General features: G+C 43.7%; 1 protein-coding gene across 5 annotated transcripts in view; it reads left to right on the plus strand.

The window, feature by feature from the left end:
• Positions 1–13,844, plus strand: part of ddx51 (DEAD (Asp-Glu-Ala-Asp) box polypeptide 51) — an 87,584-nt gene that overhangs the window by 59,924 nt on the left and 13,816 nt on the right. For 3 of the 5 annotated variants that reach the window (XM_077613659.1, XM_077613662.1, XM_077613663.1), the window contains 2 exons: positions 10,000–10,101; positions 10,200–10,263. In XM_077613659.1, the coding sequence (XP_077469785.1) occupies positions 10,000–10,101; positions 10,200–10,263 (166 nt within the window). The remainder of the gene's footprint in view (positions 1–9,999; positions 10,102–10,199; positions 10,264–13,844) is intronic. The other 2 variants (XR_013303935.1, XM_077613661.1) reach the window with 1 other exon arrangement.

The following is a 13,844-nucleotide window of genomic DNA, read 5'->3' on the forward strand; positions in this document are numbered from 1 at the left end:
TCGCTACATCTCTCTCTCTCTGTCCCTCTCTCTTCATCTCTGTCTCTCTCTCTACATCTCTGTCTCTCTCTCTCTCCATCTCTGTCTCTCTCTCTACATCTCTGTCTCTCTCTACATCTCTGTCTCTCTCTCTACATCTCTGTCTCTCTCTGTCCCTCTCTCTACATCTCTCTCTCTCTCTCTCTACATCTCTGTCTCTCTGTCCCTCTCTTCATCTCTGTATCTCTCTACATCTCTGTCTCTCTCTCTACATCTCTGTCTCTCTCTCTACATCTCTGTCTCTCTCTCTACATCTCTGTCTCTCTCTGTCCCTCTACATCTCTGTCTCTCTCTCTACATCTCTGTCTCTCTCTCTACATCTCTGTCTCTCTCTGTCCCTCTCTCTACATCTCTGTCTCTCTCTCTACATCTCTGTCTCTCTCTCTACATCTCTGTCTCTCTCTCTACATCTCTCTGTCTCTCTCTCTCTACATCTCTCTGTCTCTCTCTCTCTACATCTCTGTCTCTCTCTACGTCTCTGTCTCTCTCTCTACATCTCTCTGTCTCTCTCTCCACATCTCTCTGTCTCTCTCTCCACATCTCTCTGTCTCTCTCTCCACATCTCTCTGTCTCTCTCTCCACATCTCTGTCTCTCTCTCTACATCTCTCTGTCTCTCTCTCCACATCTCTGTCTCTCTCTCCACATCTCTGTCTCTCTCTCTACATCTCTCTCTACATCTCTCTGTCTCTCTCTGCATCTCTCTGTCTCTCTCTCTCAACATCTGTCTGTCTCTCTCTCTCAACATCTGTCTGTCTCTCTCTCTACATATCTCTGTCTCTCTCTCTACATCTCTCTGTCTCTCTCTCTACATCTCTCTGTCTCTCTCTTTACATCTCTCTCCACATCTCTCTGTCTCTCTACATCTCTCTGTCCCTCTCTCTCTACATCTCTGTCTCTCTCTCTAAAACTCTGTCTCTCTCTGTCCCTCTCTCTCTCTACATCTCTCTGTCTCTACGTCTCTCTGTCTCTCTCTCTAGTCTCTCTGTCCCTCTCTCTACATCTCTCTCTCTCTGTCTCTCTCTCTAAAACTCTGTCTCTCTCTGTCTCTCTGTCTCTCTCTCTAGTCTCTCTGTCCCTCTCTCTACATCTCTCTCTCTCTGTCTCTCTCTCTAAAACTCTGTCTCTCTCTGTCTCTCTCTCTCTCTGTCTCTCTCTCTCTCTGTCTCTCTCTCTAAAACTCTGTCTCTCTCTGTCCCTCTCTCTCTACATCTCTCTCTCTCTACGTCTCTCTGTCTCTCTCTCTACTTCTCTCTGTCTCTCTCTGTCCCTCTCTCTCTCTACATCTCTCTCTCTCTCTACGTCTCTCTGTCTCTCTCTCTCTACGTCTCTCTGTCTCTCTCTGTCCCTCTCTCTCTACATCTCTCTCTCTCTACGTCTCTCTGTCTCTCTCTCTACGTCTCTCTGTCTCTCTCTGTCCCTCTCAATCTCTACATCTCTCTCTACGTCTCTCTGTCTCTCTCTGTCCCTCTCAATCTCTACATCTCTCTCTCTCTCTACGTCTCTCTCTCTCTACGTCTCTCTGTCTCTCTGTCCCTCTCTCTACATCTCTCTCTCTCTGTCTCTCTCTCTACATCTCTCTGTCTCTCTCTCTCTACATCTCTCTGTCTCTTTCTCTAAATCTATGTCTCTCTCTGTCCCTCTCTCTAAATCTCTCTCTCTCTGTCTCTCTCTCTACAAACTCTGTCTCTCTCTCTCTCTACATCTCTCTCTCTCTGTCTCTCTCTCTACATCTCTCTGTCTCTCTCTCTACATCTCTCTGTCTCTTTCTCTAAATCTATGTCTCTCTCTGTCCCTCTCTCTAAATCTCTCTCTCTCTGTCTCTCTCTGTCTCTTTCTCTAAATCTATGTCTCTCTCTGTCCCTCTCTCTAAATCTCTCTCTCTCTGTCTCTCTCTCTACATCTCTCTGTCTCTCTCTCTCTCTACATCTCTCTGTCTCTTTCTCTAAATCTGTCTCTCTCTGTCCCTCTCTCTCTACATCTCTGACTCTCTCTCTAAATCTATGTCTCTCTCTGTCCCTCTCTCTCTACATCTCTCTCTACGTCTCTCTGTCTCTCTCTCTCTACATCCCTCTGTCTCTCTCTACGTCTCTCTCTCTCTACATCTCTGTCTCTTTCTCTAAATCTGTCTCTCTCTGTCCCTCTCTCTCTACATCTCTCTGTCTCTCTCTAAATCTATGTCTCTCTCTGTCCCTCTCTCTCTACATCTCTCTCTCTCTACGTCTCTCTGTCTCTCTCTCTACATCCCTCTGTCTCTCTCTACGTCTCTCTGTCTCTCTCTACGTCTCTCTGTCTCTCTCTATGTCTCTCTGTCTCTCTCTACGTCTCTCTGTCTCTCTACGTCTCTCTGTCTCTCTCTCTACATCCCTCTGTCTCTCTCTACGTCTCTCTCTCTACATCTCTGTCTCTTTCTCTAAATCTATGTCTCTCTCTGTCCCTCTCTCTCTACATCTCTCTGTCTCTCTCTCTAAATCTATGTCTCTCTGTCCCTCTCTCTCTACATCTCTCTCTCTCTACATCTCTCTGTCTCTCTCTCTACATCCCTCTGTCTCTCTCTACGTCTCTCTGTCTTTCTCTAAATCTGTCTCTCTCTGTCCCTCTCTCTACATCTCTCTGTCTCTCTCTCTAAATCTATGTCTCTCTCTGTCCCTCTCTCTCTACATCTCTCTCTCTACGTCTCTCTGTCTCTCTCTACATCCCTCTGTCTCTCTCTATGTCTCTCTCTCTACATCTCTCTGTCTCTCTCTCTAAATCTATGTCCCTCTCTACATCTCTCTCTCTACGTCTCTGTCTCTCTCTCTACATCCCTCTGTCTCTCTCTGTCTCTCTCTACATCTCTCTGTCTCTCTCTCTAAATCTATGTCCCTCTCTCTACATCTCTCTCTCTCTCTACGTCTCTCTGTCTCTCTCTCTACATCCCTCTGTCTCTCTCTATGTCTCTCTCTCTCTACATCTCTCTGTCTCTCTCTACATCTCTCTGTCCCTCCCTCTCTACATCTCTCTGTCTCTCTCTCTCTAAATCTCTCTGTCTCTCTCTCTACATCTCTCTGTCCCTCCCTCTCTACATCTCTCTGTCTCTCCCTCTCTACATCTCTCTGTCTCTCTCTCTCTACATCTCTCTGTCTCTCTCTCGCTACATCTCTCTGTCTCTCTCTCTACATCTCTCTGTCTCTCTCTCTACATCTCTCTGTCTCTCTACATCTCTCTGTCTCTCTCTCTACATCTCTCGTTCTCTCTCTCTACATCTCTGTCCCTCTCTCTCTACATCTCTCTGTCTCGCTCTCTCTACATCTCTCTGTCTCGCTCTCTCTACATCTCTCTGTCTCTCTCTCTACATCTCTCTGTCTCTCTCTCTACATCTCTCTGTCTCTCTCTCTACATCTCTCTGTCTCTCTCTCTACATCTCTCTGTCTCTCTCTCTACATCTCTCTGTCTCTCTCTCTACATCTCTCTGTCTCTCTACATCTCTCTCTCTCTCTTTACATCTCTCTGTCTCTCTCTCTCTACATCTCTCTGTCTCTCTCTCTACATCTCTCTGTCCCTCTCTACATCTCTCTGTCTCTCTCTACATCTCTCTGTCTCTCTCTCTACATCTCTCTCTCTCTCTACATCTCTCTCTCTACATCTCTATCTCTCTCTCTCTACATCTCTCTGTCTCTCTCTACATCTCTCTGTCTCTCTCTACATCTCTCTGTCTCTCTCTCTCCATCTCTCGTTCTCTCTCTCTACATCTCTGTCCCTCTCTCTCTACATCTCTCTGTCTCGCTCTCTCTACATCTCTCTGTCTCTCTCTACATCTCTCTTTCTCTCTCTACATCTCTCTGTCTCTCTCTACATCTCTCTGTCTCTCTCTCTACATCTGTCTCTCTCTACATCTCTCTCTCTCTACATCTCTCTCTCTCTACATCTCTCTGTCTCTCTCTCTACATCTGTCTCTCTCTACATCTCTCTCTCTCTACATCTCTCTCTCTCTACATCTCTCTGTCTCTCTCTCTACATCTCTCTGTCTCTCTCTCTAAATCTCTCTGTCTCTCTCTCTTCATCTCTCTCTCTACATCTCTCTGTCTCTCTCTCTTCATCTCTCTCTCTGTCTCTCTCTCTTCATCTCTCTGTCTCTCTCTCTACATCTCTCTGTCTCTCTCTCTACATCTCTCTGTCTCTCTCTCTTCATCTCTCTCTCTGTCTCTCTCTCTTCATCTCTCTGTCTCTCTCTCTACATCTCTCTCTCTACATCTCTGTCTCTCTCTACATCTCTCTGTCTCTCTCTCTACATCTGTCTGTCTCTCTCTCTACATCTGTCTGTCTCTCAACATCTGTCTGTCTCTCTCTACATATCTCTGTCTCTCTCTCTCTACATCTCTGTCTCTCTCTCTCTACATCTCTCTGTGTGTCTCTCTCTCTACATCTCTCTGTCTCTCTCTCTACATCTCTCTGTCTCTCTCTCTACATCTCTCTGTCTCTCTCTCTACATCTCTCTGTCTCTCTCTCTCTACATCGCTCTGTCTCTCTCTGTCCCTCTCTCTCTACATCTTTCTCTCTCTACATCTCTCTGTCCCTCTCTCTCTACATCTTTCTCTCTCTACGTCTCTCTGTCTCTCTCTCTACATCTCTCTGTCTCTCTAAAACTCTGTCTCTCTGTCCCTCTCTCTCTACATCTTTCTCTCTCTACGTCTCTCTGTCTCTCTCTCTCTACATCTCTCTGTCTCTCTAAAACTCTGTCTCTCTCTGTCCCTCTCTCTCTACATCTTTCTCTCTCTACGTCTCTCTGTCTCTCTCTCTACATCTCTCTGTCTCTCTAAAACTCTGTCTCTCTCTGTCCCTCTCTCTCTACATCTCTCTCTCTACGTCTCTCTGTCTCTCTCTCTACATCTCTCTGTCTCTCTCTGTCCCTCTCTCTCTACATCTCTCTGTCTCTCTAAATATGTCTCTCTCTGTCTCTCTCTCTAAATATGTCTCTCTCTGTCCCTCTCTCTCTGTCTCTCTCTCTCTACATCTCTGTCTCTCTCTACATCTCTCTCTCTCTCCATTTCTCTGTCTCTCTCTCTACATCTCTCTGTCTCTCTCTCTACATCTCTCTGTCTCTCTCTACATCTCTCCCTCTACATCTCTCTGTCTCTCTCTACATCTCTCTGTCTCTCTCTCTCTACATCTCTCTGTCTCTCTCTCTCTGTCTCTCTCTCTCCATTTCTCTGTCTCTCTCTCTCTACATCTCTCTGTCTCTCTCTCTACATCTCTGTCTCTCTCTACATCTCTGTCTCTCTCTACATCTCTCTGTCTCTCTCTCTACATCTCTCTGTCTCTCTCTCTCTACATCTCTCTGTCTCCTTCTCTCTACATCTCTCTGTCTCAGAGTAGCTGACGTCAGTAATCTTGGCATCCAATCTATCGCGGTCCGAAAATTCAGAAATGAATCTCTCCTGGGGTTCAAAGGCACCAGAAAATGTTGGATCCAATACATATACAGACGCTCCCCTACTTACGAACGAGTTAGGTTCCGAGCGATTGTTCATAAGTTGAATTTGTAAGTTGATATTCAGTGCTATATTTTGTATTATAATTTATGTTTAAGGCCTATATAAGTATATTGAAGGTTTATATAAGTGCATTTGTATGTTTAAGGCTTGTATAAGTAACACGCATTGGTTTGTACTGAAAAAACATTTAATAAAATGGAGAGAACGTACAGTACTGTATAGCGAGAGAGAGAGAGATTTATGTATTAAAAACTGGCCGAAAGAAGCGATCTAACGACGATTGCACAGTTGTCTTCTTTTTTTCATCATAAATGATGCGGTAGCACTGTATGGCATCATTCAATTGATTTGCAAACTTTGTGCAATGTTCAATATTTGGGTCCTGCTGCTAGATCTTTCTGTTTATAAATGGTACTGACGGTCGAACGATTCAAGTTGTATGCCCGTGCAACGCTCACCACTCTCACGCGCATCAAGGTTCGTTATTATTGCCACTCGTTTCAAATGAAATGGCTTGCCTCTTCCTTGCACCTCCCTCAATAGAAGCCTTTCGCTTTTTACCAACCATATTCAATAATGGATGCACAAGATATTTAATGATACAAATGAAAAAGGTTCTTTGCGCACTGGAGATGCGTTCACGCACTTCCGCATTGCAACGAATTGGACAGAAGAAGGTAGATGCTGGGTGAGCTGAGCTCTCACAGCGCCAGGCGTCGGTATTAGCAGCGGAAAGAAGCACTACTCGGAAAAAAATACAAAATCGAACTTACGAACATTTTTCGACAAACGCAATTTGCAGACATGTTCGTATGTACTGTTGTTCGTAAGTTGTATGTTCGTAAGTAGGGGAGCGTCTGTACATTCAATAACTTCGAATCAGAGGAAGCACACAGGCAGTAATGATGGGATTTCCTTGCTTCAGTTGAAAGAGGGTCAAAGAGGCCAGGGCGGGGAGATGTGTCTATCTTCCCGCCTGACCAGCTTGAATCCCTGCCAGCCCCCCACAGCTCAGCTTACTTTATTGACAAAGATCACGTGACATAGAAACGGGTGTTGGTACAAACTTTAGGCGGGAAAACATGGACAAAGGAATGGGCGGTGTCATAGTAGATGACGCGCCCATAACTCATAGGTGTCATTGCTGGAAATTTCCACTAAACCACGTCTATGCAAAATTGTATTCTAATGACTACACTATATAATAGTATAAAGAATACATTCCATACTCCACATATGTAGGTAGAGCCAAAGAAAATCAAAATTTTTAGCACATCTCATGTTTGGAAAGTTCATAAGAGAAGAGAAATCCAGCATAGATCATGATTTAAAGTGCTCTGCCTGTATTGCATCAGTACTTCACGTCCTCCTCTGTAAGTTGTCCAAAGGTCTGTGTTCTTAATTGCTGGCAAAAGCATTTATAAACTGTAGCAAATGTGTAATAACTGATAAATGATACATTTGTCAAAAATAAACTCATCAGACCCGCGCTCTTTTTAGCATTTTGCACAGGCTGAGCCATTTGACAGCTGTGTGGTAAGGTAGGGTCTGCGATTCAAAAAGTTTACTATTTTACTAACCACATCTTGCCTCGCTGGCCTCAATTAAGGTCAATGTTCATGACTCTACTATGAGAAAACCACTGGTCAAAGCTTGGCATCCATGGCAGAGTTCCAAGGCGAAAACCATTCACCACTCAGGTGAACATCCAGGGTACAGACATTGAAATCGTGGAGAATTTTAAGTAGCTGGGTGTTCACCTCAACAACAAACTAGACTGGTCCACAAACACAGCTGCCCTGTACAAAAGGGGCCAGAGCCGCCTCTACCTACTGAGGAGTCTAGAGTCCTTTGGAGTGTGCAGGACACTGCTGAGGACTTTCTACGACACTGTGGTGGCATCTACAGTGTTTTATGCAGTGCTTTGTTGGGGATGCGGGAGCACGGAGAGGGACAGGAACAGGCTGAATAAGCTGGTCAGGAGGGCCAGCTCTGTTCTGGGCTGTCCTTTGGACTCTGTGGAGGAAGTGGGAGAGCGGAGAATGCTGACCAGGATGATGTCCATCATGGACAGCACCTCCCACCCCCTGCATGAGTCTGTGGAGTCCCTCCGAAGCTCCTTTAGCAATAGACTGCGGCACCCTCATTGCAGGAAGGAGCGCTTCCGCAGATCCTTCCTCCCATCAGCTGTCAGGCTCTTTAACAAAAAAATGGCTGTGTTAAGACCTACCGTATGCATGCATGTACATTTATGTGTATGTATATATGTGCTAAGCAACACGCTTATTTAATTATATATTTATTCATGTATTTATTTCTTGACCTACTTATTACCTATCTATTTATGTCTAAAATGCCTTTCCTATTCCTGCATCCTCACCCTCTGGCCACTGGAACAACGAAATTTCCCGAATACGGGATGAATAAAGTTATCCAATCCAATTGCTGTCCAAAAAGAATATAAAGGGTTGTCTTTCGTTTACCAAAAAACATCTTGATGATCCACCACACTTTTGGAAGAACATTCTGAGGACTGATGAGTCAAAAGGTGAAGTTAGTGGAAAGTGTGTAGCCTGTTAGATTTGGTGAAAAAATGGGACGGCACCTCATCAAAAGAACACTGAACCAACAGTGAAGAATGGTGGTTGCAGTGTGATGGTATGGGGCTGCTTTGCTGCCTCAGGATCAGGACTGCTGTAATTGATGGAAGAATGAATTCTGCTGTCTATCAGCAAGTTTTGAAGGAGAACGTCCGGCTCTCACTTCGTGCACTCAATCCAAAGCACGAGCAGGTCCACTTCTGAATGGCTAAAAAAAAAAAAAAGAAACTAAGATTTTGGAGTGGCCAGGTCGATGTCTGGATTTAAATCCTATTGAAATGCTGTGCTCTCATCTGAAATGGGCTGTTCATGCTTAAAAAAACCTCTAATATTGCAGATTTGAAACAATTCTGCACAGAAGAGTGGGAAAAACATCCTCGTAGCGTCATCACAAATTATCATAAACGTTTGATTTCAGTTATTGCTGCCAAAAATGGCACAACCCGTTGTTAGCTTCAGGGGGCCATTACTTTTTCACGGAGGGCCAGACAAGTTTGTAATTTTTTCAAGATGGCGCGTCAGGCGGCAGCCGGTGGCAGTAGCTCCTGTCCGCTCCTACTCGTTTTCTGTGTTTTACAGCCTTTCTATCTTTTTTTTAATTACAATTTAACTAAAGTTTTTACTTAAAGGTTTTTACAACTTTATTTGTTCTATTAGCTTACTTTCTTCCTGCTAGTTCTTTTTTGGAACCATTCAGCCATACCGCCGCTGTTATAGACATGGGATCAGCTGTGACAATACACAGCAGAAAGATTAACACCTCGATGCCGCTGGAAATCCGGAGCTGGACAAAAGTGAGAAGAAGCAGCAACGCTTCAGACCAATCCTTCCATCTATTTTATGGGGAAAGTGAGATCCCTCCTCGGTAAGATGAAAGAGCTGTCGGCGCGTACCAAGCCGGAAAGGGAGTGTTGTACTCTGTTACTGTTGATTCTTCAGCTCCAGACTACTGAGGGACTCAGCAAAAAGGAATATATAAAGAAATATAAAAATGTATTTAAAAAAAATAGAAAGGCTGTAAAACACGAAAAACAAATATGAGTCGACAGATCTACTGCCACCGGCTGCCGCCTGATGGCGCCATCTTGGGGGGAAAAAATCCTTTGTGTATGATAAATATGCAAAAACAAAAATCAGGAAGGGGTAAATACTTTTTAGACCGCATTGTATGTATGATTCTATCCAATTTAGCATGCTTGGTGAGAAATTTAAACTAGACATTATAGTCAGCAGTATCTTGTAGTTGATGGTGTCGAATGCCCCTTTTGAGATCAATGAAAACTGCACCAATGACACCGCCTTTATCTTTTGAGTTTGTGTTTTCTAGAAAGAAGCTAACCGCCATCTCAGCAGAATTGTTTTCTCAAGCCAAATTACAACCTGCTCAGGGATTATGGACTGCTGTTAATGTGATCCACAATTTGCTCCGCGACTGTCTTCAAATACTTTTGAGACAATGTTCACTTGATGAAGGACTTCAAGGAGCAATATCACTATTTTATTATACCCTGTTTGTTCCCTCAATTTAAATGCCATTAAGAACATTTAGGTATGGATGTTGAGAGAAGTTTATAAAACTAGCCATCAGTACCAGACAGCTCATGCCCTTCATGAGGTCATCCTCACCAGTTGGAGCAAAGTTCCCACAATTTTTTTGGGGGGCAACATTCGAATCAAGAAAACTCAAACAACTTTTTTCAAGCGATTAACAAGAACAGCGGAGACTAATTGTCATTGAGTCGTACTCCCGAATTTTTATTCTAGTTTTATTTTTGAGCAATGGTCTTAAACTTTTGATTGGCTGATAAACAAGCTATTCCGATTTGTTTACAATAATGTACTTTTTCAAAGTGCTTCCTTGCCTCACCTCTCCAATTGTCAATTGCAGGTTGATAAGCACTGATGCAGCTGCCAGAGGCATTGACATCTCTGGGGTCAAATGTGTTGTGAACTATGATGCCCCTCAATACATCAGGACATATATTCACAGGTGAGCTCTCATATGAAATAAGACTAATGAGTTTGTCAATGTATTTGCCAATATTAGATGTTGTTTGGTTTAAAAACATTTCCTGGTCCTTTTCACAGAATTGGAAGAACTGCAAGAGCTGGAAAACCAGGTCTGGCCTTCACCATTCTGCTTGGAGTACAGGTCTTGAGGATTTAGACATTCATATACATTTCTCTCAAAATGTTAGAAATATGTTTTAATGTTTTCTAGAGTACATTTTGTTGATATTGCATTGACAGACACACTGTTAAATGTTGTTAATAACGAGGACAGCCACACAATTGCACGGAAATGCAGAATAAAATGCAAATTTCCGCATTTCACATTTTAATAAAAAATATTTCATTAAAAGATCATTTTAGATATAACGCTTATCCTCACAAGAGTCGCAGGGGGTGGTGGAGTCTATCCCAGCCAACTATGGCACCAGGAGGGGTAGATCCTGAATAGGTGGCCAGCCAATCGCAGGGCACAAGGAGACGCAGATCCATTATCATAGTTGTATGTGTGTACAGTAATACCCTGCGATATGATCTCAATGTGTTCCGGGACCAAGCTCGGATGTCAATTTACTCTAATCTTAAATCATTTTTTTTCCACAGAAATGAAGTAAATACAAATTAATCGACCAAAAACAGGATAATACAATAGAAAAACATATTTTAATTTGTTCTAATTCACCACCTACTCACAAAGTAACTAATAACTATCTAGTGCAGGGTTGGGCAAACTTTTCGGCCCGGGGGCCACATTGACTTTAAAAATTTGACAGGCGGGCCGGGTCAGCACAAGATACGATACATATAAAAACTGCATCCGTTAACGGTACATATGAAACATAAACAGAAAAAAAGGACTAAAGTATGAACATACTCATCACTCATCTGGGATTTATGGGGTGCTTTCTTGGTTTTCATCAGACTAAAGGTCTGTTCACACACATGTAGAGCCAAATAACACCAGAATCCTCTGTGCCATCTTCTGGATGTTTGGAAATTTGGCTGCACTTAATGAAGCCTAAAACTCAGAGACTTTCAGGGAGTTGAACTTGTCACATTGGAGATCAATCAGTTCCAACTGCAACTCCTGTGGAACCCTTTCCGGCTCTTGTGAGAAAGGACATGACACCAGCTGTCAATTTTTCCAAAATCACAAAACCGACGGCAGAATTGCTCATGCAGGTCATCCAATGATTTCCTGTATTTTGACCGCATATATATATATATATATATATATATATATATATATATATATATATATATATATATATATGTATATATATATATATATGTATATATATATGTATATATATATATATATATATAATTTGGACAACGTCGGCGGGCCGGATTAAAAGGCCTAACGGGCCGTATATGGCCCGCGGGCCGTAGTTTGCCCATGTCTGATCTAGTGGTTATGATGTTCAATACTAAATTGTGGCAATATTCAGTACAGACAGAGGGTAGTGTTTACCACGGAGTGCGCAAAGGAGGGAGGGGGGGGGGGGGGGGAGTGTAGGCGAGAGAGAAGGGAGGTGAGAGAGGGGAGGGGAGAGAGAGGGGAAGGAAGAGAAAGAGGGGAGGTGAGAGAGGGAGAGAGGGGAAGGAAGAGAAAGAGAGGAGGTGAGAGAGGAGACGGGAGAGAGAGGGGAGGGGAGAGAAAGGGGAGGTGGGAGAGAGAAGGGAGGGGAGAGAGAGGGGACGGGTGAGAGAGGGGGAGGGGTGAGAGAGAGGAACGGGTGTGAGAGGGGTACGGGAGAGGGAAAGGGGGCGAGAGAGAGAGGGGGACGGGAGAGACAGGGGGGACGGAGGAGAGAGAGATTGAAAGGTGAAGGGATATCACCATCTACTCACAAAGTAACTAATACCTACAGTGGGGCAAATAAGTATTTAGTCAACCACCAATTGTGCAAGTTGACCCAGTGTATAAAAATGTGTGTGTATATGTATATATAGTTGTCAAAAGTTTACATACACTTAACAGAACATGATGTCATTGCTCTCTTGAGTTTCCAGTTGTTTCTACAACTCTTATTATGGGTGAACAGAAAAAAGTGATCAAATCTGCTGGGTCAAAAACATACATACAGTAGCGCTAATATTTGGTAACATGTTCCTTGGCCATTTTCACTTCAATTAGGCGCTTTTGGTAGCCATCCACAAGCTTCTGGTTGACTCTGACCACTCCTCTTGACAGAATTGGTGCAGTTCAGTTAAATTTGATGGCTTTCTGACAAGGACTTGTTTCTTCAGCATTTTCCACACGTTCTCAATGGAGTTTAAGTCAGGACTTTGGGAAAGCCATTCGAAAACCTTAATTCTAGCCTTATTTAGCTGTTCCATTACCACTTTTGATGTGTGTTTGGGGTCATTGTCCTGTTGGAACACCCAACTGCGCCCAAGACCCAATCTTTGGGCTGATGATTTTAGGTTATCTTGAATAATTTGAAGGTAATCCTCCTTCATTATCCCATTTACTCTCTGTAAAGCACCAGCTCCATTGGCAGCGAAACAGCCCCACTGCATAATACTACCACCACCGTGCTTGAACGGTAGGCATGGTGTACTTGGGGTTAAAGGCCTCACCTTTTCTCCTCCAAACATATTGCTGGGCATTGTGGTCAAACAGCTCGATTTTTGTTTCGTCTGACCACAGAACTTTCCTCTAGAAGGTCTTATCTTCGTCCATGTGATCAGCAGCAAACTTCAGTCGACCCTTAAGGTGCTGCTTTTGGAGCAAGGGCTTCCTTCTTGCATGGCAGCCTCTCAGTCCATGGAGATGCAAAACATGCTTGACTGGACACTGACACCTGTGTTCCAGCAGCTTCTAATTCTTGGCAGATCTGCTTTTTGGTGATTCTCGGTTGAATCTTCACCCTCCCGACCAGTTTTCTATCAGCAGCAGGTGATAGCTTGCGTTTTCTTCCTGATCGTGGCAGTGACAAAACAGTGCCATGCACTTTATACTTACAAACAATTGTTTGCAGTGTTGCTCTTGGGACCTGCAGCTGCTTTGAAATGGCTCCAAGTGACTTTCCTGACTTGTTCAAGTCAAGGATTCACTTTTTCAGATCCATGCTGAGCTCCTTTGACTTTCCCATTGTATAATTTGTGGGCGTTTGCATCCAATGAGCCCTATTTAAATGGCCGCAGGAAGTCACCACCAGCTGTCGTCACTCATAATCACTCACAATAAGTTAAGAGGCCATGCTATGAAGCTTATTTCATTGACAACTTTCTAAGTCACCAACATCGCTAATTCGTGTTGCTGTATGTATATATTTGACCCAGCAGATTTGATCACTTTTTCTGTTAACCCATAATAAACTCATAAAAGAACCAAACTTCATTAATCTTTTTTGTGACAAAGAAGTATCTGTTCCAATCACTATCAGAGAAAAATCATAGTTGTAGAAATAACTGGAAACGCGAGAGCCATGACATTATGTTCTTCACAAGTGTATGTAAACTTTTGACCACAACTGTATATGTATATACCGTATTTTCACGACTATAAGGCGCGCATAAAAGTCAAAAAAATTCTCCAAAATAGACAAGGCGCCTTATAATGGAGAGCGCCCTGTGTGAGCGCCAAGCGGCGCCGAGCGGGAGCGCTCGCGGCGGCGGCGATCGTGGCCGAGCGCCGAGAGAGCTCCGGAGCCTGACTGAGCACTACCTGCGAATACCCTCTTTATATATAGAGAGAAGGCGGACGTTGGTGGG

The sequence above is a fragment of the Stigmatopora argus genome, chromosome 11 (assembly GCF_051989625.1).
Source record: "Stigmatopora argus isolate UIUO_Sarg chromosome 11, RoL_Sarg_1.0, whole genome shotgun sequence".
Lineage (NCBI taxonomy): Eukaryota > Metazoa > Chordata > Actinopteri > Syngnathiformes > Syngnathidae > Stigmatopora > Stigmatopora argus.